General features: G+C 42.5%; 1 protein-coding gene across 10 annotated transcripts in view; it reads left to right on the plus strand.

Moving 5' to 3' along the window:
* LOC140188305 (receptor-type tyrosine-protein phosphatase delta-like) overlaps positions 1–26,766 on the plus strand; it is a 493,362-nt gene that overhangs the window by 285,517 nt on the left and 181,079 nt on the right. For 8 of the 10 annotated variants that reach the window (XM_072244416.1, XM_072244420.1, XM_072244417.1 and 5 more), the window contains exon 6: positions 11,663–11,773. In XM_072244416.1, the coding sequence (XP_072100517.1) occupies positions 11,663–11,773 (111 nt within the window). Of the gene's footprint in view, positions 1–7,632; positions 7,651–11,662; positions 11,774–20,997; positions 21,010–26,298; positions 26,467–26,766 lie in introns of those variants that run through there. The other 2 variants (XM_072244426.1, XM_072244424.1) reach the window with 2 other exon arrangements.

Raw genomic sequence — 26,766 nt, forward strand, 5'->3', positions numbered from 1 at the left:
CCGACACGTTTGGAGAGGGATGGTTTCCCTTTATCTATATACTGTATTTTCTTTTATTTTACTTTGATGTGGAAGTTGGGTGTTGTGTTTCTTTCCTCGAGCTGACAGGAAGTGATGTCAGTGTAGAATATAGCATTGTGATTGACTGTTTCACTGTGACTGGTGTCCAGTTTGGCCAGGCTGCTGGTGCTCTTTCCCACAGCTGATCAAAGGCTTCTATTGACCACTGCTTAGGGTAACCTGACATTGACCCAAAGTTCCAGAATCACCTTCCTACTAGCACAAAACTCCCCCACAATTTGTCAGCAATAGGCTGTGAAGAGCAAACTGCTATACCGACACAAGAGATTCTGCAGATGATGGAAATCTTGATTAATACATACAAGATGCTGGAGAAACTCAGCAAGTCAGGCAGCATCTATGGAGGGGAATAAGCAGATAATATTTCAGGCTGAAATCCTTCAGTTTTTTCCAGGGAGTCACTGAGTCTTTCAGACCATATTTAACTCACATTACAATACACAGGCAGCAATTCAGCCCATTGAGGTCTATGCTAGCCCTGTCCAACCAGAGCATTCCCGCTTGCCCCACTCCCTCAGTCCTTCTTTGCCCGGGTTCCTTCAACAAATTATTTTCTCTCTCTTTGAGTCTTTTCCCTGCACTATGCAGCTAATTTAGGGAAGGAAAGGGGAGCACTGGGTGATAGGCGAACCCCACGCTGTCACAAGGAGAACTTGCAAACTCCATAGAGAGCGTGCCTGAGGTCAGGATTAAACCCAGGTCCCTGGTACAGTAAAGCAGTGGCCCTACCCTCTGCACCACCCAATAACAACCTTCTCCAATACCCTGCCTTTGGTGAATGGATTCATTTGAGAAGGTCGTCACAAAGTACTGGAGCTTTGTGGCCTTGCGTTAAGGAGTAGATGGGTAAGATAGGATGAAGTGGATTGGGAATGGGGAGGCACTTTGTCTCTCTGTCCTGGAACCTCAGTGGGAAGTGAGGAGATTTGGTGCCAGTAGAATTAACATCTTGCTTCATTGGATGACTTCCACAGCAATCCAGTGAATTTCTTTTGCCCACCAGAATGACCTATCAGTAATCGATAGGTGAGGCATCAGCTGCAGGACAAATTGTGTCCATTGCCTCACCCCCACATGGAGGCAACTTCTCCAGAGCAGCAGAAAATTAGCCAATGTGACACCTTGGCAGAATAGGGGACATTTATCTGGGCTTGGGGCCAACTCAGGTTGTGGGGAGGGAGGGCATTGGGCACCCAGCTGTGCTTCACCTAACCTGGAGTAGATCCTGAAAACCTGGAGAGTGACTTCCCTTTCCATGGGCTAACACCTTCCTCTGTAAAGAGTCAGTTATTAGCTGGCCAAATTTAGAACAGAGACATTTGATACAAGATGTCATTACAGACAGTGAATACATTTCATTTGAGAAGCTGGATATATCCTTTAGTTAAAATAGAATTCCCGATTTAAAAAATCAGTTGGATTGTGCTGCACTTTAGTGCTCAATGCACTTTATCTTCAGTGAAATGTAAAACTTTGAGGAGATGTGGAAACGTGGGCACGTCTGGCAAGTTTTACACAATTTCCTTGCAATTCGTCTGCACATCCGATGGTCTAACTCATGGCTGATCCCAGATATGTGTATGTACCTAGCGGTGCACAAAGCAGACTTAGTGTGTTGTCGATGTGCCCATGGTACCAGCCACCCCTATGCTGCACTCACACAGTCATTGGCACTTACAGCCTGAATGTATCTTCAGTATTACCAACAGAGCAGATGCCAGCACTCATCTTTGTGTCCTCAATTCCCCCACCTCACCCCCCCATTCAGCTGCCACTCATCTGACAATTCTCCCCCAGCTCCTGAACTGCCCATCCTTACCAACCTTCCAACCAACTTCCCGTTCCTAAGTTTCTACCAAACTAAGGCCTGATTCCACCATGATGTTCCACACTTACCTCAACCACCACTCTCCTGATCAGCTCAAGAGCCGTCCTCTCCCAACCCCAAACACCTCCCCACCCCAGTCTTTTCTCTACCACCTGGCATTGGGCTTAACCTGCTTTGCAATGTATCTCAAAACTTATTATAGCTCATTCTCATCAGCAGTGCACCAGGCCTCAGACAATGCTGAATTCCCCAGCAACAGCCCTCACTCAAAGCGCTCCTCAGGCTGTCATCTGCCCACAGCTTAATGCACCTAAAACAGGAACAATTCACTTTCTAGGGAAGATGCATCGTATGAAATTACATGTTTTCCATCTGTTCAAAGGAGTTGTATGTTAAGACTTCAGTGGCTCCTATTTCTTGGTAGAATGCACTAGAGTCACAGAGATACCTATAGATTAGAAAGAGGCCCTTGGTCCCACTGGGTCTGCACTGACTCCCATCCATCCATTTATAGCAATCTCATTTTTTAATCTCCTTACATTCTTATGAGCTCCATCCCCCTGGATTCTACCACCAACCTATACAAAGGGCAATTTACAGTGGCTAATTAACCTACTGATCTGCACATCTTAGGGATGTAGAAGGAAACTGGAGATGAAGAGGAAACCCAGGGACTTCAGAGGGAGAACATGAAAATTCCACGTAGACAGTGCCCAATGCCAGGCTTAAACCAGGTCTTGGACACAGTGAGGCAATGGCTTTACTAGCTGTGCCATTCTGCTGCCCTCTGTTGCACCATGGCTTGGGTCAGGAAACCTTTCCATCTCTTCCCCAATATAGTCCATCAGGCAGTCGTAATAACCTTGCACTTGGAGAACAGGGTCTTGCCATTCCAGCTAACAAAGAAAGAGAGACACAGAAAGGGAGTGCTTGTTCTACAGAACTTCCCAGGGCGTACGGGCAGAGATTCACCTCCCTTCCAAAACGGCTGCTGATGATCAATTTCTGTGGCCCGTTTGAGCCCTTTATCCAAGAGCACAAGCATTTGGATGTGCCGGATTTTAAGAATGTGGTAAAATGTTGCCTGAAATTGTGCCCCTTTGCTAGTACCTGCCACCTTTTAAAGGAAGATTGTGCCAGACTCTCAGAGGAGTCAAGAGCCCTGACTTCTCATGATGCTTTAAATATCCAATCAGAGCAACTTTGGATTTGCCTATCGAATCGTTCGCCGTGGTATCTGTGGGGTAGTATTCGAGTGAGTGGATGGGCTGTGTGATTGGACAGGGCAGATTGTTCTCAGCCAGTGTTCATTGTGAGCCAGGTGGTGGGAGTTTCTCTGGTACCACAAATGTTGATGCTGAGAGGCAACCTTGTGCCTTGGTTATATCATTTGAGTCTACTTCGAGATGTTCCATGGAATTTGAACTTGTGTGAGGGAATGTCCTGTTTCTCTGCATATGTTTTGTGGAATTTTACATCCAGATCATGTGGCTTTTTGGGAAAGCTGTCTCTTCATCTCGCCCCACAGCTTTGTCCCCACAACATTGAAAATCGTGAAGCGCACACTATGCATTGTGGCAGGGTCATCGGAGATGGTCTGGGCCTTGTTTACTCATCTCACCTTTGTCCAGGGTTACAGTAAATTTCATTAGTCGCACAGCTATAAGTTTAGTGGATTTTTTAAACTAAATTTCATAAGCAAAACCCTTACATGTAATAATGCAACCCCAGGCACAGGAAATGGGATTGTATCATGAGTTTGAGTAATGAACAATTCCACAGTTCATGTAGTAGAACCTCCCAATAAAAAAATGGAATGTCTGAGAATTCAAAGACAACCTGAAACCTGGAGATTATCCATCCCAAAGAAGGTGGTTTCCAGTTCTTCAGGTGTCTTCATGTGACCTGTGTCCAATGCTTCTGGTTGTCCAATCGATCTAAACATTGCCTCCTTCCCTTTTGATGGGCAAGCGTAATCAAGCTTGTGGTGCATCACCAACCTTCCCAGTCATCACCCAATGTAGATAATCGCTCAGTGATTCATCGTCCCTCTCCTCTGGTCAGCTAATATATCAGTCCCTTGGCACATTCCCTTCCCTCCTCATTGGACACCCAATTATGTCAGTTCCTCAAAACCACCTCCCCAAAATATTGAAAATAGCAACATTATACTCAATTAGATGATTCTTAGTGCAGGAGTCCCTGTTCCTCCCCTTATCTCCAGCATTTTAATAGCTACCAGTTTTTTGGAGAATCCCTGTGGGTTTTCTCAAGATTGCTCATGTGTGCCCTGGAGGTCAGCCTCCACCTGGTCACTTACTGATTGTGAGACCAGCAGCAAATGGAAACAAGCCAGCACTGAGTTCTGAGTGAAAAGCTGTGACTCACCACAGGCTGCAGCATCTGATCAAAGATGTCAATTCAGTGGAGAAAAGAGAAAAGGTTCCCTTGGAGTGAACACTTCCTCCAGGGTGCTGGCATGCACTAAGGCACCCTCTTGTGGCTAGTCTTTGAACAAGTTCAGAAAGATGATGGGAAGCCTCATTGAAACGTACTAAATACTGAAAAGCTTGGGATAGAGTGGACATGGAGAGAACATTTCCATTTGCAGGAAGGTCTAAGATCAGAAGGCACAACCTCAGGATAAAGTAATGTCCCTTTAAAACTGAGAGGAAGAAGAATTTCTTCATCAGAGAATGGTAAATCTCTGGAATTCATTGCAGCAGAGGGCTGTGGAGACCAAATCAATTAAGGTAGATTAACAAGTTCTTCATTGGTAATGGGGGGGGGGGGTTAAAGGTCACGTGAAGAAGGCAGAAGAATGGGGTTGAAAAATAAAATTGGCAATGATTGAATGGCAGGTCAGACTCGGTGGATCAATTTGCTAATTCTGCTTTTAAAGCTTATGGTCTTGAGGTCTAACAACAAAACAGACGTACCTAAAAAATTCCTTGTCATAAATTAAAACAGAGTGAATGTTAATTCCGTTTGTGCTCTGAGTGTGCTGTTTGCTGTAGACTCTGATATTGGAACACGTTTAGGGTTGTTGCTCATGTCCAAGGCCAGGTCTGTGATGACTGTGGAGGAGAGACAGCCAGCAGCCACTGGCTGAGAATTGGGGCAGGTTTGAAGAGGTAAAAGTAAGAAAATGGTGGGCCATGTGGGTGGAGGTGAGGCAACAGTGTCAGAAAGCAAGATTGGGGCCCCAAGTTGTGGACAGACGTAGTGTTTGTGGTGATCAAGGCTTCTACCTTGGAATTCAGTAGGTCTAGGGTAGGAAGAAGATCAGTAGGATATAACTGAGTATTGGTTGAGAGGGTGATTTGGGATGGGGAGATTGAGGATAGGGAAGCAGACCAAGATACTTCCGATGGTCCCAAATTTAGCATAGCGCTGTGAATACCTAGTTGTCCCAAGAGCGCTCAAGAATCATCAACTCCTCCATCTCTGATACCTGCTTGTTAGGCTATGATAAACGTGAGCCACTCACCATTCTGGATATAACCCAACCCGTGCCTCATCTCTAAACATTCACAGCTAAGGATAATTCTGCTTCTCTGAAGACACAGACTGGAAGCTGCAAATCCTATGAGGTCAAAGCTGTTGTTCGGCCCTCTCATACGGATCAAATGGAGAGAATGCTAATTCACCCTTGGCTCTGCAGTTGCTTCTCTGCTTGACAAAATTGCTCAGCCTTGGTCAGAGTAAGCTCTAACATCAGCTGCTTGGATCTGAAGAGCTAAGATTAAGCTGATGTCAGTGAATTTCAGATTTAATTGGAAAATATTGCTAATTAAAATCATTGACACCTGCAGCTCGTTCACTGAATTTTTCCACACTTTAAATTTTGATTACAAAGTTCACTGGACTTCCTACTGATGAAATATCAGGTGAGAATTGTGATTCTCTTCTTGGGGCCCATGTTTATAAAATGAAGCTGCAAAACAATAAATATATCCTCAGCCAGTTCCTTTCCTTCACCTCTTCCAACTGTGAAGGCATTAGATTTCTCACATTTGGCTCAGTCTTTCATTCAAGGATCCTTCCATCAGTCAAGGGAGCAAACATTTCATCGGCAGACTGTTGCCATGTGGAGAAGAGAAGGGCGTGACAGCATGAAGTCAAATCTCACACATATGCACATGTAATCTCTCTCTCTCTCTCTCTCTCTCTCTCTCACACACGTTTACTATCTCTCAAACACACACGCTCACTCATTTGCACATAAAATCTCACGCACACATGGACTCACACTCATTCATGCACATACAATCACACACACATGGATTAATTCAAATAAATACACGTACACACATGACATACACACATTCACACATATACACACATGCACAGGCATGCATGGATGCACACTATGATGTATGTACACATTTGTACACCAGTGAGTGCACACACACACATACTCACAAACACAGTTAATGAATAATGATCAGATACCCTTCTATCTCTTCCTTCTCTCCCCTGTAGGGCAGTGATACTAAGAAGTGTTCTGATGGTGCTCTCCCATGCCAAGCTTACCAGCGCAGTTAAGAAGTAGGAAAATCCAATGTCCATCAATGGCTCAGGTTGAAGGTGAAACTCAGGCTCAGTCTCCGGTCTGCCTCCAATCTCCTTTCCATCCTGCCTCACTCACTCACATTGTAGACATAGGTTCCTTGGATCAGACAATGACTGATGCCAACCAGAGTGAAGAATAAGCAAAGGCCATTCAGTGTTCCAATAGGAAAGTGGCCAACTTTCCATTGTGAACGTACTTTTCACCCACAGTTGCCCAGTACTGTCCACCACGCTATGGGGAAGATGTAGCTGCCATGGAGAGTGTACAGAGGAGATTCACCAGGATGTTGTCTGGATTGGAGAATTTCAGTTAAGGCGTGAAATCGGACCAGCTGAGCTCATGTTCCCTCAAGCAAGGGAGGATGGATGATGACCTGGTCAAGGTACATGAGGTTATGAGAGGTATAGATAGTCAAATTCTTTTCCTGTAGGGCTATCAAAAATAAGAGGACATGAGTTTAAGGGAAAGGGTACTAAAGGAGATCTGTGAGGGTAGATTTGTGAACCACTCTGCCAGATAAAGAGATATTTAGACTGGCACTGAGATTGGAAAGGCATAGAAGGATGCTGTCTTAATACTGACAAATGTAATGAGTATGGATGGTCTAAATGATCTGGATAGACATAGTGGATAAAAGGACCTGTTTCTCCAGTATAACACTGACTGGAGCTGACAGCATCTAATCTCACAATTTGTCTGAGGCTTCAGAAATTGGGAAAAAGGACTGAATAAACTTGAAGTAGAGAGGAATTAGAAATTATTTTCTAATGAGGGGCAGGAGAATGGTCTACTTCCTTGTACAGACCAGAAGAAGTGTCCCACTCCAGCCAGTAAGGTCACGCCTGACACCCTGCCAACAGATACCTTGTCACAAATACCTCGTGGGCAAACATCCAGCTGTGCTCTGAGTTTTGGTAGCTCTGGATCTGGGGAGCTCTGCATTCCCCTCCCCTCAAAAGTGGCACCTGCCCCATAGGGCAGTCTTCCTTTAACTGGAGGTCCACCAGCAGTTTAAAAAGAATTAAGTGTTTATACGTCTGAAAACTTATCTTCTAAAATCTGCTTCTGCTGCTAAAGCCCGCAACCTGTCTTCGTCAACTAATGGCTCTTCTTTTTAATCTTATTTGCATTCATATTATCCTCGCAGGTGGTACTCCGATACGAGGTAAGAATGATGGAAGTCGGTGAACTTTCGCCCTTTTTTTAAGTTTGCCTTTAGTTTTGATTACTTATCCTTTACATTTTCTTTCAGAACTTTTCAATTTTGTTTAACAAAAGAATTGTATTTTATTTCTGTCTGGTATTTTGTCGCCGTTTGTCTCTTGTGTTTTTTTTTAAACTTATATTAAACCGAGCAAGATTCCTCTATTTGATATGCTTTGACTGAAAGCATATCATAGCTTTGTGTGTCATAAAGCCAGTCACAGCTCCATAATTGTCTCTCAGTGTCAGTCCCTACCCATCAGAATCCAATGAAAACCTTTCTCTCCTTTTCCTTTTTAAGCTGTGTTCTTCTGTTTATTTTGGAGGACCTTACAATTGCATTGAGGCTCCCTCCTGGGCAATCTTAGCCTCAACAGGACCAGCTCAAGAAACTTTTTTTTTGGCAGGGAATATTGATTGTAATTGTAGGAAGGTCGTCATGGAAGAAGAGATGACCCATTGCTGCAAGGAAAACACTTCATGTCTCCATGTTGCCTCGTTTCAAGTTAGAGCACTCATATGCAATAAGCGATGCTACAAGGATTTATCAGCCTTGTCGATAAAAAACAAGATAGAAATTGCATGTATGCTGTATGTTTTAAATGAATTTTTATGAAATCCAGTGCTTGAAGGTCTTTGCTCTTTCTACTATAAAGTGGCAGAGTCTTCTATAGGGTATCATTACCCCATGTCCTGCAGCTTCCTTCAGTGCTAGAAATGTCTGTGCTGTGTTCTTTATATCTGCATATCCAGCCTTGTAACCTGGAATATTGTTTCAATGAAAAGTGGCTGTAAAATCAATCTCCTATCCAGTTGTGCAACGGCCAAGCAAATCTGAAATGGCCTCCCAGTGCCCTCCCCCCGTAAAATATTTATAAAGCTCAGGGCCCGCCCTTCATCTGCTCTCATGGTGGTATGTGACGTGCTACATTGAGATAGCATGGCCTTGGGCTGGGCGAGTGACCAGCATCTGTCCACCCTGCTGCCCAGTCGCCCGAGCGGACAGGCAAACTGTTTCAAAAGTTTCAGGCGAGGATAGGATTAAGCGGAAATCTGAAAGCACACACATGATAACCCCCCACAGAGCTGTGCAAACTGATGCCCCAGGAGTAGTGTTTGATTTGCTTTGGTAGGTGGGGTGTGGAAGGTGTGTACATTGACTCAAGATTCAGTCTACCAGAAGCATGGTTCAGCATTCTGTGTTGTCTTCACTATATGAAACTTACTAGGATTTGATAAAGCTGCTTCTCACTGGCTCCGGAATTCTCTCGTCATGACCTCTGATGCCATTGTAGAAGCATATGTGCCTCCACTGAATTATTTTGAGCTTAATCTAGAGATCGTAAACTACCTGTTTGGAGTAGTAGTGTAGCCAGTGCGGAGCAGAGCCCAGAGAGTCTTGAATTAGAAAACTGTATCATGTTCGAGCCTTTTCCCTGGGTTCATGATGCACTCACAGAATGGATAACCATAGAAAACCATAGAAACCATAGAAAAACTACAGCACAGAAACAGGCCTTTTGGCCCTTCTTGGCTATTCCGAACCATTTTCTGCCTAGTTCCACTGACCTGCACACGGACCATATCCCTCCATACACCTCCCACCCATGTATCTGTCCAACTTATTCTCAAATGTTAAAAAAGAACCCGTATTTACCACCTCGTCTGGCAGCTCATTCCACACTCCCACCACTCTCTGTGTGAAGAAGCCCCCCTTAATGTTCCCTTTAAACTTTTCCCCCTTTACCCTAAACCCATGTCCTCTGGTTTTTTTCTCCCCTTGCCTCAGTGGAAAAAGCCTGCTTGCATTCACTCTATCTATACCCATCATAATTTTACATACCTCTATCAAATCTCCCCTCATTCTTCTACGCTCCAGGGAATAAAGTCCTAACCTATTCAACCTTTCTCTGTAACTGAGTTTCTCAAGTCCTGGCAACATCCTTGTAAACCTTCTCTGCACTCTTTCAACCCTATTTATATCCTTCCTGTAATTTGGTGACCAAAACTGAACACAGTACTCTAGATTCGGCCTCACCAATGCCTTATACAACCTCATCATAACTTTCCAGCTCTTATACTCAATACTTTGATTAATAAAGGCTAATGTACCAAAAGCTCTCTTTACGACCCTATCTACCTGTCACGCCACTTTTAGGGAATTTTGTATCTGTATTCCCAGATCCCTCTGTTCTACTGCACTCCTCAGTGCCTTACCATTAACCCTGTATCTTCTACATTGGTTTGTCCTTCCAAGGTGCAATACCTCACACTTGTCTGTATTAAACTCCATCTGCCATTTTTCAGCCCATTTTTCCAGCTGGTCCAAGTCCCTCTGCAGGCTCTGAAAACCTTCCTCACTGTCTACTACACCTCCAATCTTTGTATCATCAGCAAATTTGCTGATCCAATTTACCACATTATCATCCAGATCATTGATATAGATGACAAATAACAATGGACCTAGCACTGATCCCTGTGGCACACCACTAGTCACAGGCCTCCACTCAGAGAAGGAATCCTCCACTACCACTCTGCTTCTTCCATTGAGCCAATGTCTAATCCAATTTACCACCTCTCCATGTATACCTAGCGACTGAATTTTCCTAACTAACCTCCCATGTGGGACCTTATCAAAGGCCTTACTGAAGTCCATAAGGAGTCTAACACTAAGAACTTCTTAGGGAAGAAAGAACTACCCATCTGGCTGTCAACCTTCACCTGATGGCAGTGAGCTTGGTGATGGCTATTGACCATTCCTTTCACCCAGCCCTTCACCGATGTAAATCTTCCCATACATGCAGGAAGGGGGTACAGTGGGCTCCTCGTGGCCAGGACCCGCTGCCCCTTGAGCCAAGGAGGATGTCTGCTAATGGCCTGGGTCTGCTGAGCCAGCAGCTCTCCCTGCTTCTGTGCTGGGGCTGCTGAATCACGGAGGCCGAACTGCTGGTGCGATCTCGTACTGCAAATCCAACATTCAGTTCACAGCGCATGATTTAGCAGTCATGGGTGAAGACCCAGTCTTGCCCTTCTGGTCTGGAATATTAAAATGAGGGACAGGAAAGTGGGGAGAGGGTGATGAAGGTGGAGGGGTTTATCTTGGTACAGTTGGACATCACGGTGATTTCCTTGAGGGCTGGGGAGGAGAATGCTTGGGGAATGCCCTGCTCAACCAGAAAAGGGAACATCCTAAAGATTTCAGGTAGGGTGTTCCAATCCATTGAGAACTGGTTTGGTCCAGGGTTCGATCCTTTGTTGCTGCCATATTGGCAGGGCAGGTTTTAAAGGGATCTGAGGGAAGAGTTCTTTGCACAGAGAACGGTGGAATTGGAACAATTTAGGAATCGTTTAGGCAAGATGCAGAAGAAAATAGTCCTAATGAAGGCAGCTGGGATTAATGTTAATGGGCAGCAGGTCAACACGGACATGGTGGGCACAAAGATTTGTTTCTTTACTGTACAACCTGTATTCCCTGTCCACACAGCATGAAAAGCGAGCTAGTTAATGGGGGGGGTCTTGCATTACGCAGAGCAGAGTTCACGCTAGATAAGGGAAAGAAGGCCTACATCTCCCTGACGGATTGCACTACAGCTGACAGGCATACGGTCAGTGTGGAGCATCTGATTTGTCTGCAAGCACTGTTGAATTGTGCGGCATTAACGACAGGAACATGCAGCCTTGGTTTAGAGAGGCACGCCATATCCTGGAATTTACAAATGAAAAAAATTAGAGCAAAAAAAGATATTGCTCCTGGTACTTGGATTAAAGGGATCATCTCTCCTCGCCAGCCAGTTATCAACAGCTACTTTCCGAGCAGACAGTGCCGTGCTCTTGGGTGAACCTATCACATGGATTGTGGCAGTCCAGGCAGGGCAGGGAAGCTCGAACAGTAGAGAAGTGCAGCCATTTCTGCAACCTGTACGTGAAAACTGCTGAGGTTTTAATTCCCTTTGCTGCCATTTGTTTCCTGACAGGTGCTCTGCAGATCGAGAACAGCGAAGAAACTGACCAAGGGAAATACGAGTGTGTGGCATCAAACAACGCTGGGGTGCGGTACTCTCCTCCTGCTAATCTATACGTGAGAGGTAGGGAGCGGCTGATTGCTCAGCACTCTCTCACCAGAGGGTGCTGGCCTCTAGCAGAACCCAAGTGTATCAACATCTAGTGTCTGACTATTCCCCCAAAGCTGCAAAGCACAGGGGCGTATATCCCCACTGGGTGTCCTTCATAAACGTGGACAATCAAAACCCCCTTATCTCCCCATTCTGATTTCCAATTCTGCAGCAAGAAGGGCAAGCTGTATTTGTCCTAGAGAATTATTCTTAGTTCTGTAGTTCAGTCAAAATATCTAACACTTGGTTACAACTTTCAAGGTAGCTCTGGGCAGTACAGTGGTGCAGCTGGGAGAGCTGCCGTCTCTCCACTCCAGCAACCCACATTCAATCCCCACCTTGGGTGATGCCAGTGTGGAGCATGCACATTTTCTCCAGATGCTCCTGTTTCCTCCCACATGAGGAAGAGGAGGGGTTAATCGGCCACTGTAAATTTCCCAAATTTCCACTGCTGTGTAGGTCGGTGGTAGAATCTGGAGAACAGAGAGAGAATAAACTGGGAATAATATGAGTGTTAATGGGTGCTTGATAGTTGTCACAGACTCTGGTTCATGTTTCTGTGCTGATAAATCTGTGATGCTCCCAGCATGGCCTGGCCTTGGGAGAAGCACTAGTTAAACGGGTCCATGAATCAGTTGTCAGTTCCAAGCTGAGGCTGGTGAAATCGCATCAGGCTAACCAGGACATGTGGGTAGATAGAAACGCACTTGAAGCTGTAGCAGCTTTACAGAGGAAATACAATTAACATGTGCTTCCAGCAGGGCAGAACCTCTGAACTCTCTCCCTTGACCCGGGTATATTGTCACCAATTCTATCACCCTGATTGGAAATAATAATCTGAGGTGAAAACTCTGCTTTTCACTGAAATGAATCATTCCAGGTCCAGAGTTTTCTTAAGTAAGGTTAAAATTTATGAGAGAATGATTGGGAATCAAGCACCCAGAAACCATCAGTGTCCGGTTACATGGTGCGGATGAGGCAGCCCTCTCTACTTCACTTTCAGAATATGCTTCCAGCGACATGAGTGTAACAGAATACAGACCCTCTGTATGTACCAACTGGCCATGAATTCCTGGCTCGTTTCAATCAGGGGTGCTGTCACCTGTTAACCGCAGGGAAGAGGGGAGAGTAAAATGAAACAGGCCAAGTAGTACAGTTTGTATTCAGCATTTGGGTATATTGTTACACCAAAAGTCATTGCCACCTTGGTTATTTAAATTTAGTGATATACGCCCCTGTTCTATATGAAGATAAGCTATGAGATGAAGGTAGTGAAGGAAGCAGCTTATTCAGCTTGAATATCATTAAGCTCAGCTGAAGTATGAGTTCAGGATTTAAAAGGTCTTCAAAACTCACTGGATCTCCGTCCATTCCAGCTTCATCCACCATTGTTCTGTGAGGGCATTGAAATACATAAGTGGGCATAAGTTTGAAATAAATTCTTCCCATTTTTGATGTAGCCAGCCTGCTCCCATGGTATCAAAAATGCAGAGAGGGACATAGTGACTCCTTTGACTGACAGCCATCAATGATCATGTCACTAAGATCGTGCCTGCAAGTGCAAAACATGGTGCATTTCCAAATTTAACATTTCCAAATAATTAGTATTATATACTATGAAGTCTTAATATATACCACAAAATCCTCGGGGGGGTGCATTTTGAAAATAATTAAAAGGGCTGACAAAGATGAACCTCACCAGTTGGAATGGAAGAAAGGACCAGTGGATTTTTCAAACTGTTTATTGTTCATTTTCATATATTTTAAGATGATAATTTCTGATATCTTTTCATCATTTGGCCTTTGACCCAGATATGGTTGATAATGGAAGGAGTGGACAAGGATTAAATAATGTGGCTTGAATGATTTTTCACGATTTGTGTAGATTGGTTTTAAGTGTTCTATTGTGCTGGAAGCTATCACTTTTCTATCCTGACCCTTCCAGAAATGGCAGCATAACTATCAACTGGGAACTGTCTTCTGCTGAATCTACATTTACAGCCAGTACTTGGACCAAGAACCTGAGAAGGGTTAATGACAAAACCTGCTATTATTTCCCACGGATGGATAAGGAGCTTCTAAATGTCCCTTTACCCGTATACCACAAAGCAGAGGACCATCTCTCCCTAGAATACTGAGAGGTTTTACCTTGGCCCAGTTCAGTTAATACCAAATAAGTCAGTTGTGTCACCAAGTAACTCTGACCCAGATACTTTCTGGTCATTGCCTCTGCAGTGTGTGTTGCATCATTTTTCATATCATGAGTTCTTGTGAAATTAAATCTGCTGCAAATGCATTATATTTCTTCCTAACTTGTGTTGTCATTTTAAACAGGACTCAATAGCAAGTATTGACTTTTGTTTACTTGATGGCCAGTGAAATACTGGTTGCAGACGCCTAGGCAGGCAGGCAACATCATTGTACTGTTGGACCCATTCAATTTATCGCCAGGAGCAACAGTGAGGAAATACAATCCATTATGGTTACCATGGCTGACAGAGCAGAGAGTGAGGTGCATGCTTAGAAAGTGTGGTCGGTATATATAAAAGTCTATCCAATGGAGCCTGGTTTCTAATTGTCTCAGAATCCCCTGCTATTGGTCACACATTAGTCCCAGCTCAGTTAAGACAGTTGTTGGCGGCTACTGTGCAACAGTTCAAAGGTTTCAAAGATACATTTAATGTCAGAGAAATATATACAATACACATTCTGAAATTCTTTTTCTTCGCAAACATCCACAAAAACAGAGGAGTGCCCCAAAGAATGAATGACAGTTAAATGTTAGAACCCCAAAGTCCCCCCAGCTCCCCCCCATGCATCAGAAGCAGCAGAGCAACGACCCCCCTCCCCCACCAGCAAAAAAAGCATCTGCACCCCCCACCAAGCACTCAAGCGTGCAGCAAAGCATCAATAAAGAAACAGACTTGCAGCACCCCAAAGACTACTCGTTCACCTGGTAATTTGGCATACCACAGGCTCAGTTTCTCCCTAATAAGGGAAAAAGAGGTGTCCCCATTTCACAGCGAGAGGGGAGACATAACAAACAACTCGCTGATTTATGATGTTAAAAGTCTGTTGTGTTGCTTCTTCCGAGCTCTGTGCCAAAAGAACTCAAGTCTCTGGGCACACAGCCAGCAGCCAGCTCGCTGCTTTCGATCTTCCGTCTCTCACGGCACACCAGTTTCCTGCAGTGGCACCGATCTCGAATCCGCCCACCTCCAGAGCCAAAAAATCCCAGAACCCTGAAGGCGCGCTGGTCTTCTAGGCATCGTCCTTGGCATATTAAATAGCAGCCAGTCATGAGTCAAGGTCTTCAAAAGAACCCTGAAAGGGAAAAATAGAGATATTAAAGATAAAAATAGAGCTGTTTCCAAAGATGCAAGTAAAGGAGTCGCCATTAATAGGCATCCTTCATTCCTATTAACTGGAGTGGAAGTAAGTCACCTTTGATGGACGGAAACAAGAAGAGGCCTCTGCTGTTACAGGAAGTCCTTTAAATAACTTGCATGAGACATAAATCTTAATGGAAGCAAATCTAAGTGAGGTAAATACGTCCTCTTTGCTTCTGTGCAGTCTCCAGAGGCTTTTACACCAGCAATTAACCAGACAAAGCATCTAATAATATTATTAGAGTGGAAACTTATGGCAAAGAGTAAGAGGTGAATTATTTATGGCATCAGTCTGTAGCATAATGGAATCATGTATAGTACTGTGCAAAAGTGAAGGCGCACTAGCTATATAGGTATACTGTATGTGCTCCATCCCATTCATAAGAGATGTGAGCACCAGAACTGCCATTGCTGCCTACTTCTATCACTTCTATCACCATAGAATAAGCTTAACATAACTTATACTGAATGTGTCTGATTCAAGATATTGGTCTAGCCCTGTTTTGTTCTGTTTCTTTTTGGGTTTTGTTTTTCTTTTTCTTTTGGGATTTTTCTTTGTTTATATATATATATAGATATAGATATATATATTTTTATTTTTATTTCTTTTTTATGACTCATTTCATTATGAGTTTGGAAGTCTATTATACCTATAGAAAATAGGTGCAGGAGTAGGCCGTTCGGCCCTTCGAGCCTGCACCGCCATTCAGTATGATCATGGCTGATCATCCAACTCAGAACCCTGCACCAGCCTTCCCTCCATACCCCTGGATCCCTTTAGCCACAAGGGCCATATCTAACTCCCTCTTAAATATAGCCAATGAACTGGCCTCAATTGTTTCCTGTGGCAGAGAATTCCACAGATTCACCACTCTCTGTGTGAAGAAGTTTTTCCTAATCTCGGTCCTAAAGGGCTTCCCCTTTATCCTCAAACTGTGACCCCTCGTTCTGGACTTCCCCAACATCGGGAACAATCTTCCTGCATCTAGCCTGTCCAATCCCTTTAGGATTTTATACATTTCAATAAGATCCCCCCTCAATCTTCTAAATTCCAATGAGTATAAGCCTAGTTGATCCAGTCTTTCATCATATGAAAGTCCTGCCATCCCAGGAATCAATCTGGTGAACCTTCTTTGTACTCCCTCTATGGCAAGGATGTCTTTCCTCAGATCAGGGGACCAAAACTGCACACAATACTCCAGGTGTGGTCTCACCAAGGCCTTGTACAACTGCAGTAGTACCTCCCTGCTCCTGTACTCAAATCCTCTTGCTATGAATGCCAGCATACCATTCGCCTTTTTCACCGTCTGCTGTACCTGCATGCCCACTTTCAATGACTGGTGTATAATGACACCCAAGTACCTATGTTACTTAAAATCCTTTTTGTATATGCTGATAAAGATTATTCCAATCTCTTTGTACCACCTTTGTTATTGAGTTTATAATTTTGAAAATTAATAAAAAGATTTAAGAAGAAAGAAAGAACTTATAGTGGTAATACTATGATACCCTTCCTGGAATTTTGACCCAGTAGCCATAAAATGCCTTGTTATAAAAATTCCATTTAATAATGTTTTTCAAAGCTGTAGTTGAAGTATTTACAGTACCAAGCCTATTCCCATTTGGATACATAAATATAGCTAGGGTGCCTATGACTTTTGCACTTTACTGTATGTGATTGCAGAGCAACACATGATTAACACCTTAAACAGCAAGGTCAAAGCCTCAAGCTGTTGTAACTGATGTACAAAACAAACAGAATCACAGATGAAACTGCAGTGAAACGGGCATGTTTGTGTAGGGACATTTTTTCATGAACTGAAGTCTGGAGAAGATTGATCAAGAAACCCTTCAATTTAACTCTCTCTTGTTTGTTGCGGAGAAATATCTGGCCTCAACTTGGCTCTTCTCTCCCTCATAAACTTGTTACTGCATTTCTGACTGTCTCCAATCCGTGTGGTAATGCTGCAGTCTGAAGTTATGAGGATTGAACCTGGACATCCCAGGAGAGGATTTGGACCTCATCAAGGTGAAGTGCATCTGCACTGAGTATTCCAATATTCTATGCCATATTGCACCAACTAAATCCATAAATCTGCTACAGAAGAGAATGGACACTTGTGTGCTCAACTCATGTCCTTAATAACAGCCCCAACAATGCCTCAATGTTGTTAATTTGTATCTGCATGTGACAGCTTCAAATATTTTGTTCCTCCACATGGAATCCTATATGAGCAAATCACCCAGGTCTTCAAAAGGCAAAACTGCTGGCACTGCAAATCTGTAAAACAACCAGAAAATGCTCAGCAGGTTAGGCAGCTTCTGTGGAGAGAGAAAAACAAGAATTGATGTATCAGGTTAAAGAACATCCAGGCCTTCAGTTTTAGGAGACTCCTGAGTGGAAGTCTGCACAATTTCAGTTAAAGCATGCCGATTTTTGAGCTGCCCAAATCAATGCTTCATTCTGAAAAGTTTTGTGCTATGCGTTCAAGTCCCGTGAGAACTGAGTTGGGGTTTGACTCAGAATCTAGCATTTTTAAGCAATTGTTAGGAAACCAATGTTCCCATTTATCTGGGCCACCGGCCTAACTGTAATCCTGGAGATGAAGGCAGGGCACTTTATCTATAAAGCCTTATTGATGTCCTGTCCCACTTTCCGTTCCACAACACTGCAGCGGAGAATCATTTGTAGAATTGGTTAACACAGAATTATTCTCCATTTGAGGTACACTGTAGTACAAAAATCTACATTGTAATATTTTAATACATAAAATAATGGTTGTATGCCTTTAGGCTATTTCTGTTGCTCAGCAGAGCATCATCTGAAATAAGGCAGAGTCATTCTCAACCATTTGGGCTTACTTACAAATCCATATTCAGCTTATTCTGCCAACTAAGTTCCAGAATGGCATGATCCATTTTAATAGAACACTGGCCTGTAAAGTGAAATCCAGTTGTTGGGACATATCAGGACCAATACATTTTGGCCCAATTAAGCGGCTGCCTTAACTTGCTGAAGTGTCATGGAAATAGTTAAGAAGTATAAAAAAGACAAACTATCATTTAACTGAGTAACAAATTATGTATCTAAATGAAACACAGAATAAATTAGAACCTGACTACTACTACTATAGTACTGTAAAACTGTGTGTTAGTTCTTAATAATTAACGACAGAGGAATTCATCTGGTGTACACTGCTGTGTTCTTTTGATTGACTAAATGGACAAAATCAGCACAGGCACCTCATACAGATAATGGACCGCCCTTATACAATGCTGTTGTTGATCGCATCTTCCAGATCTTCATTTTCATTGTCACATTCAAGATGATTTCAATACTTTCAAATTCTTCATGGTTCCTAACTTGCTGAAACAGTGACATCGTTTCATTTTCATCTTGGCCTTTCTGGTATTCCAAGCTTGAAACTGCAGTAACCAAAATAGTTCTGAATTGTCTTACTGCTTATTTCTCGCCAACTATCAGTGACAAAAATCACTGCTTTTTGAACACAGACACACACAACTGACACTATTTAAAAACTGTTCTCTCTAAGCACGGTTTAGTGTCTAACAGCCACGGAAGCACATGCAACTGATGCTAGTTAAAAATTGTTAGGCAGCCGTCTCCTGTCCCAATGAGGCAGCATAGTTTCTCAAACAAAGGAAGGGAATTCCAGCTTTTTTTCCCAATTAGTTTTTGTTCTTTATGAGTTGTCCCAAATAAGTGGCTGCCCCGATTAACCGATGGCCCAATTATTTGGAATCCACAGCATTTTGAAAGTGAGAGGACTCCTAATTTTGCTTTAAAGGGGCTGGTGCATCAAACTAGTTTATGGTAGATCACAAATTTTCTGAGAACTTGTTCAACTTTGTGCTATTATAAAACTTGTTTAGACCACAAGGCAGAATTAAAGCAGCACCACTCAATAAATCAATATCTTGATGTTCAGTGGAAGAGGAAGAACAGTGCATGATAGAACCATAGAATTATACAGGGCATAGAGCATTCAGCTTATTGTACCCATGTTAAACTCCCCTATTAAAGAGACCTCCACCTAATCCCATTCCCCTGTCCTGTTGCCATATTCTTTCTCAAAGTTTAAATGGAAAGGACTTAAGTTCAGCTTAATCCTCCTCATTCCAGAGGCCGTAAAACATGGCAAATGACTTAGATTGGAAGGAGGCCAGCACTTTTTAGGAAAATAGGTGGAAGTGCAGCCAAAGGAATGAGCGAGAGCTACCGCAAACTTCCAGCCAGTGTTGCCTGCAATAACGATTTACGGTTCTGAAAGTGGAGGTCAGCGCCTTGGAGTGAGAACTCCGATATACCGTCAGTGAGTCCTACACACTTCTGATGAAAAAAGGATCATCTTGCTTCTGATCTTACCAACTGCCTCTTTCAGTAATGACCTTGCAATCGCTGAGGTTTTCCTTCATGCCCACATTTGTGTAATCTATTCTCTATTCTTAGAACAATACAAAGCTACTTCAGGCCTTGCTGTCATTACGCGGTACCTACTAATAATTTGAAACCGATGAAATGACAACACAAAGGGGAAATATTAATGCAATATATTGATATAATGGCTGTGGTGAAAGCAGAACAGAATTCCCAGTTGAGAGTTATGAACTTACTCCATTGACTGTCAATTAACTGGAGTACAGATTGTTGAAAATATTTTCCTCCTTGCCTACTTTATGTGTAAAGTACCACTCATGGCGTAAGGAAGTAATTTGTTTTGTTAGAATTGCTTTTTGTCTCAAGTGCATGCAAACTATCAACAGCTTGAGCTCTGTCTTCAGGGGATAAAGTAGTTACAAAGGCAGTGATTTGACCATAGCGTTGGGGTGATTGCTTGACAATCTCTTCATCCTCCTGAAGATCTGAACTCTGGGGTTTCGAAGCTCATGGATGAAGTTTCCAAGAAGGATAAAGTAATATGTCATTTGAAAAATTCTGCTTTGAACTATTGCCATATAGACGAGTTATGATATTGGGAAAGAAATATAGACCAATTGGATGGAGCAGTGAAAGTTCTTTGGTGATGTATTGAAGATAATTCAAATGACTTTCTTTCCTGAATTTTTCAGTTTTGATTATAAAAATGTTAGAGGGGTGACTATTGAATCCCTCTCAGAGTCTTTCTTCCAAGTCTGCGACGTACAGGGTTCCACTGTGTTTAAAAGGATTTGTGGCTGAGATGCGGAAAGAGCAGACTCATTTCCTCCAGCGCCAAGCACAGGGTCAGTTTGTGTCGTGGCGCCTTATCCAGAGGACTGCAGTCTCAAGATGGGCTTGGCGCAGGGGTTGAGAGTGGAGTCAATTGCTCTTGCGCGGGAAATGGGAACAAAATCACCTGTATCTCTTTCACTTCTTACAAAGGGGCAGGCTCAAGGGCTGAGCTACAAGGAAAACAACAAAATTACTCATGGCAATCTTATTTCCAAGGAACTTTCCATCATATTTCCAAAGCCAACAGGAAGAAGTGAAAGAGATGGAAGGGAATAAATGTTAAGTTATGAGTCGTAACATGCTAAGTCTTGTGTTAGTTTTTATTTACTTTTTAATTTGATTTATCAATGGAATTGTTTGAGTTAAAAATCAGTTCCCTCAAAAGAACTAACTATTGAGATGTCACACAAAAAAATTGATTCTTGAAAGTCTAGGTGGAAAGGTCAAAGGTCGTTAGTGAGAGTAGATATTGCAGCTAAAAGCCTTGAAGAGGCCTTTTTACTCTCTCTGTGTTTCCCCTATTTCTCTTCTCCCCATGTCATTGTGTTCCGCATCAAACCCCCTACATCCCTCAGAGCTACGAGAAGGTTGGTGTGTTTTTCTTTTTTACTTTTTTTAACCCACATTACATATGAATAATCTTTTTATTAAAAAAAAACTAAACCCCACAGCACAGTTCAGTTAACTTGCACTAGTCTGTGGGTCTCCCGTTTTTGCATCCCAAAGTTTTTCCCCACTCGATTTGATAATGTGCTGTGCCTTGTGGCGATGATACCTTGGCGCTTGTACACTGTTGCCTGGTGCATGATGGGAGAATGTCAAATCACGCTGCATGTTGCTGGGTCACGCTAAAACATGCTATGACAACACAGTGTTCCTGCTGCATTTTAATGTGTTTAAAGATGGTCTTGGGCCTATCACGCACATTATTACACTAAATAATCTATACTCGATAAGACTGTTTTGTATGCAGAAATGAATGTAGGAAACTGTATAACTGGATTATGCCATATTAAAGGTCCTTGAGATTTAGTTTGTCTAGTGACTTGTCAAACTTAAATGAATACTATATTAAATGATGAAATAGGAAATATAGTGATAGATGCTAAATGATGCTGCTCTGTCTTCCATGTTGGCCCAGAAATGCTGCAGCACTTTACATAGATTGAGATTATTTTATTGTTGTTCTTGATTTTCTTGAGTTGAGGAGAATGTAGAGTTGATGAGAATTTGGGGAGAATGAAATATGAGATTAACACAGAATAATGTAAATTGGGTGGTTGTTGGTCAGCACAGACTCTTTGAGCGGAAGGGCTTGCAAAGGCGGGGGCTGACAGGAGGCGTGGTTGTTGGTGAGGGGAATGGTGTGTGTTTAATGGGGAAGGAAGATGCTAGTATGTGCACATATATCTACGTAAGTACTTGTATAGAGAAGAGATTACCGGTCAAAACCAAACAGCTATGCACCTCACAATAGTACGTCATCTTAAAACAAATCACTGACACACCAGAAAACATTGAGTCCACTTAAAAATCCCCAGGGTCTGAGGAATATTATCATCTTTCATAAAGCATTCTATCAAAACTTTCTCCAGATAACTATCCAACTCTCCTGTTCGATAAATTAATCACTGACTGTCTTCTTTGTTAAGCCACCCTCCATTCTGTAACGGTTCAGTCAGCTAATTCTGAACTGCGCATCTTTCCTAGTCTGAGGCCATGCTTTCCTGTAGCACCCGTACTAATCAGATTGGTCCAGAAACTGCAAGGAGAGGATGAAACACTGTATGACACTCTGTTATTAGAGAATATGAGTTTCCACTAGACGAAGACTGGGTTTGGGTAAAGGTTGGTCAAATGTAAAACAATGGGGACATTGGAGTCTCATCCATTTACATCAATAGAACAGAATTTCAGGAGCTGCTTGAGCAATAGACATACATTGCTGTATTCTCCTCTTGTCCCATACAGTCAAGGCTGAATTTCTGTCAGAATGTTAAAATAGTATATTCCAATATTCAGTGGTGACATGCAAAACGGTCAGATTTTATTCAGTCTTTTCTTGGGATCATTCAAACTTTGAAATCCAATTCTCAAACAGATTGTTGTGCTCAAAGTTAAAGCATTGTGATAGAGCACCTGTGCCTAGAGTTGTTAATGCTATTTATGGTTTCCAGTACCTCTTCAGTGGGTAAAAAGAGCAGTTAACCTCCTTACAGAACAAGGGAGCTCTGCTCTCTGTTGAGTTAGTTGATAGCCAGGTCTTTTGGGTTACAGGATGTAGTGGTTTCTATTCCTGTTCACTGCTCCACAAATGCAGGAAGCGTGAGAGCTTCTGGCTTGACATTATTGACTGCCATAACTTTCCTGATGTTTGCTTTCAAGGCTCAAGTGTAAAGTAAGTAGATTGCTTGAGTAACTGGAGAGTCACTGTTACCTATGGACCATTACCTCTGGGAGACCAGAGACTGCTGAAGAAATGAAGAATTGAAAAACAAAAAGAAAAGGCAATCTTATGCATTTACAGCATATCAACACTGTTCCAGCCTAATTATTTTATTGACAGGCTGTCCAATTGGAACATCAGACTACTTTAGTGCTTGTACAGTCGAATGTAAATCACTAGCACTAAAGACTTTAACTGAGTAGCATTGATGAATAATGCTTTAAATTAACAGTTTCAAAGAGCATGCCTTTTAAGACTCTGCAGCAGCTCATGAACCTCCTGGCTCAGCGGCCGGATTTTGTATTCTCTGCCGGATATAAAGCTGCCATTGTCAGGTAGATTGGCAGCTGTCCTCCATTAGAGAAGGACTGAGCATTACAATTAGCATTAACAACTCTGGGCATGGGTCCCCATCACCTTAAGCTCATTCCTTCTATAGCCTGAAACCTAATGATGGTTTGTAGTGGCGGCACGGTAGTGCAGAGGTTAGCACAACGCTTTACAGTACAGGCAACCCAAGTTCAATTACCAGCACTGCCTGTAAGGAGTTTGTATGTTCTCCCCGTGACCGTGCAGGTTTCCCCCGGGTGCTCTGGTTTCCTCCCACAGTCCAAAGACATACTGATTGATAGGTTAATAGGTCACTGTAAATTGTTCCATGATTAGGCTAGAATGAAACCCGAGGGTTGTTAAGCGGCATGGCTCGAAGGATTGGAAGGTCCTCCTCCGCACTGTATCTCAATAAATAAATAAATAATAGACTTTTAGATATTCTCTGTTGAAAGCTATTGTTGATTCCATAATAGCAAACAACATCCTAACACTAGTATGTAAAAAAATGCCTCTGGTTCTTTTGCTGAAGATCTTAAAATGCAAGTCCTTAGATTGCAAGGGGAACTAAGTTTAACCCTCATTATTCTGAACTGCTTTCAGTGTTTGCTAGAAGTAAAATAACAATTTTTTTTTTGCTGAACGTTTTTAGTCTAATCCTATCACCCTTAATATCAATTCACAACAGACCTCTAACCTCACCAAATTCTTAACGTTCTTCTTAGCGGTTGCCAGAACATTCCTGTAGGAGACATGTTTTTGATGTGCAGTTGGCTAGATGGTAAAATGTCCATGATTAATGAAAGCCAAAATGAAAAGGAGAACCTAGTATTCTTAATCCACTGATATTCCCAGCTGATCAGTGGTCCTGTTTTAGCTGTCAATTTATTGCTTGGGGAACAAAAAAGTCAACTGTGAAACCTTCACTGGTTTATTTATGTCATTGACAATCCCTTTAGTCCTGGTGGCTGATTGTTAAACCTGGGCACTGTAAGTATGTATTTGACAGGTAAAGGCAGGGGGTAGTCAGTTACACTGTTGTCTGCTGTCATGCAGTTAAATTCACACAGGGGTGGTGGGGAGATGGAAGGAGATGATAAGCAGCTAAGGATACTTGCACCACTTAGGAGGATGTAAGAAAATGTCCTGACGTGGCCAATAACTCTAACCAATAGAGGTAGATTACACATAGTGTCTCAAATTCTTACGATGGGTTACTTATCGCCTTGGCTTCTGCCCTTTGCTGTTTATGACTGAAATAATGCTGATTACAAAAGCTTAATCACAGTACTCCATCTATAAATGTTGCAGCTTTGTTAATATTGTACATTAAGGTAGGTTAACCAAAGTAAGTCACCAGAATCCCATCTCCATGGTTCATGGAGGTAAGTCTGAATGACACTCATGCAATGTTCCCGACTAGCTGCTGGTATTACATTTACTGGTAATGGCTTTCACGTTGAGTCTTACACTTCTCACTTTTGTGGTATCTCCAGAAAAAGCAGTTGTTGATCATGAATACACTGAGAGGAAACGCACTGTGTATGGTGTTAGGGTAGGGTCAAGCAGGAATGTAATCAAGTTCTCATCTTCCCATCACTCACCTATATGAGCTGCACCACCTATGGTTAGGTGACCACAGGTCCATACAAAAAACCTTTTCTGCTGTTGTCATCACTGCAGTGTTTATGCAGTACCTGTTTCCCTGAGCGGGAGCACTTCACAACATGAGTTTAGAAAGTCAATATCAAGATCCTTGATCCACCAGCTTGACTGAGCTGGTATTGATGATCGTTTAATTACAGCCACATCAACTACAGTAATCCACATTGTTAAAATCTGAGTTTTAAGAATAAAATGCTAAATCCATTAGTAATAATAAAGGTTTTGAAAAACTTAGGTCAGGTTAGTTAATTAGCTTTGTTATACTTGGCAAGGAAATGGAAGAAACAGCGATAGATATATTATTTACAAACACTAAATAATTTAATAAGACTAATAGTATCCATTTGATCTGATTGACTAATAGTAAACTAGCATAGGTAAAAGATACCGATCAATTTATCTCCGGTGTGAGGCTAACCCATATTAGGTTGTTGCCTGGATAACACTTTCTCAGCAACTTATTTCCATAATAGATCCATCACATTTTGAAGGTATCAATTTTGGAATATAAAACATCCGTTGTGTGTACAGAATTTGGTGAGGGTGTGATGTGGGTGGGTGGGGGGAATGAGGGTAGAGGTTGGGATCAAGTCATAGTTCCCACAACTCTCATGCACCGAACAGAAACAATCAGTGGGACCAGGCATAACGCACTATTTCAGCTGAACATCCCTTTTACCTCAGACATCAGCATTGTTCCCCTTTCCCAAATGAGTCCATCACAGAAATGAAACCAAGACAAAGAAGGGAAGAGAGACAAAGTAAGGTAGAGGTGCATATCACTTTCCATTTGATCTGGGTAAACTGACAGCTCTAAATTGAACCATTTGATGAAGTGTGCATGGCCAGAAGAACGAGAGTTTACATTTGAGTGCACAGGCATAAAAAAACTTTGGGCAGTCTACTAATGAGAGGTGTAGAATGGGTTGGGCAGGTGCCACTTATGATTACCATGAATGTAATGATTACCTTATAAAGCTGTACACGCTCCTATTTCCACCTTCAATCCTGAACGATACTGTTCTCTTCAAAGTCAACTTTCTTATCATATGCACAAGTCCATGTATACACAGGTGCAGTTCAAAACTTACTTGGCACACCTTCTTGTTACTGCAAAGATCTAATTAGTCAATCATGTGGCAGCAACTCCGTGCAAAAAAGCATGCCAACATAGCCAAGAGGTTTAGTTGTCGTTCAGAGCAAACACCAGAATGCGGAAGTAATGTGATCTAAGTGACTTTGAATGTGGAATGATTGTTGGTGCCAGACGGGGTGGCTTGAGTATCTCAGAAACTGCTGATCTTCCTGGGATTTTCACACACAACAGTCTCTAGAGTTAACAGAGAATGGCGCGAGAATCAAAAAAAACATAACTTGAGCAGCAGTTCTGTGGCGGAAATGCCTTGTTAATGAGAGCAGCCAGTGGAGAATGGCCAGGCAGGTTCAATCTGACAGGAAGACGACAATAAATCGAATAACCATGAGTTACAACAGTGGTGGGCAGAAGAGGATCTCGGAGTGTACAACAGGCAAACTGTGAAGTGGATGGGCTACAGCAGGAAGATTACACTGGGATCCACTCCTGTACCTAATAAAGTGGCCAGTGAGTGTACATTTTAGCATAATATTGCAGGATAATTCTTTATGATGTGCTGAGCCTGTTAGGATATTGGTTATTGATTATGATGAAATTAAGTGTATAGTTTAGTGGGGTGTCCATTTACAAGATTTAGTGTTAAGTGTGCGTCTGTACTTATTTGTGGAGTAGATAAGGGCCCTGAACTTCAGAAAACTAACATTAAACTACTCTAAATGAAGTAATTCGAGTTCTGGTCCAATCTTGCAGCAGAATATACACTGTGCAGTGGGAACACTAAATTGTCTAGTATGTTGAATTCTTTGT

The sequence above is a fragment of the Mobula birostris genome, chromosome 26, assembly GCF_030028105.1.
Source record: "Mobula birostris isolate sMobBir1 chromosome 26, sMobBir1.hap1, whole genome shotgun sequence".
In the NCBI taxonomy this organism is placed as follows: Eukaryota; Metazoa; Chordata; class Chondrichthyes; order Myliobatiformes; family Myliobatidae; genus Mobula; species Mobula birostris.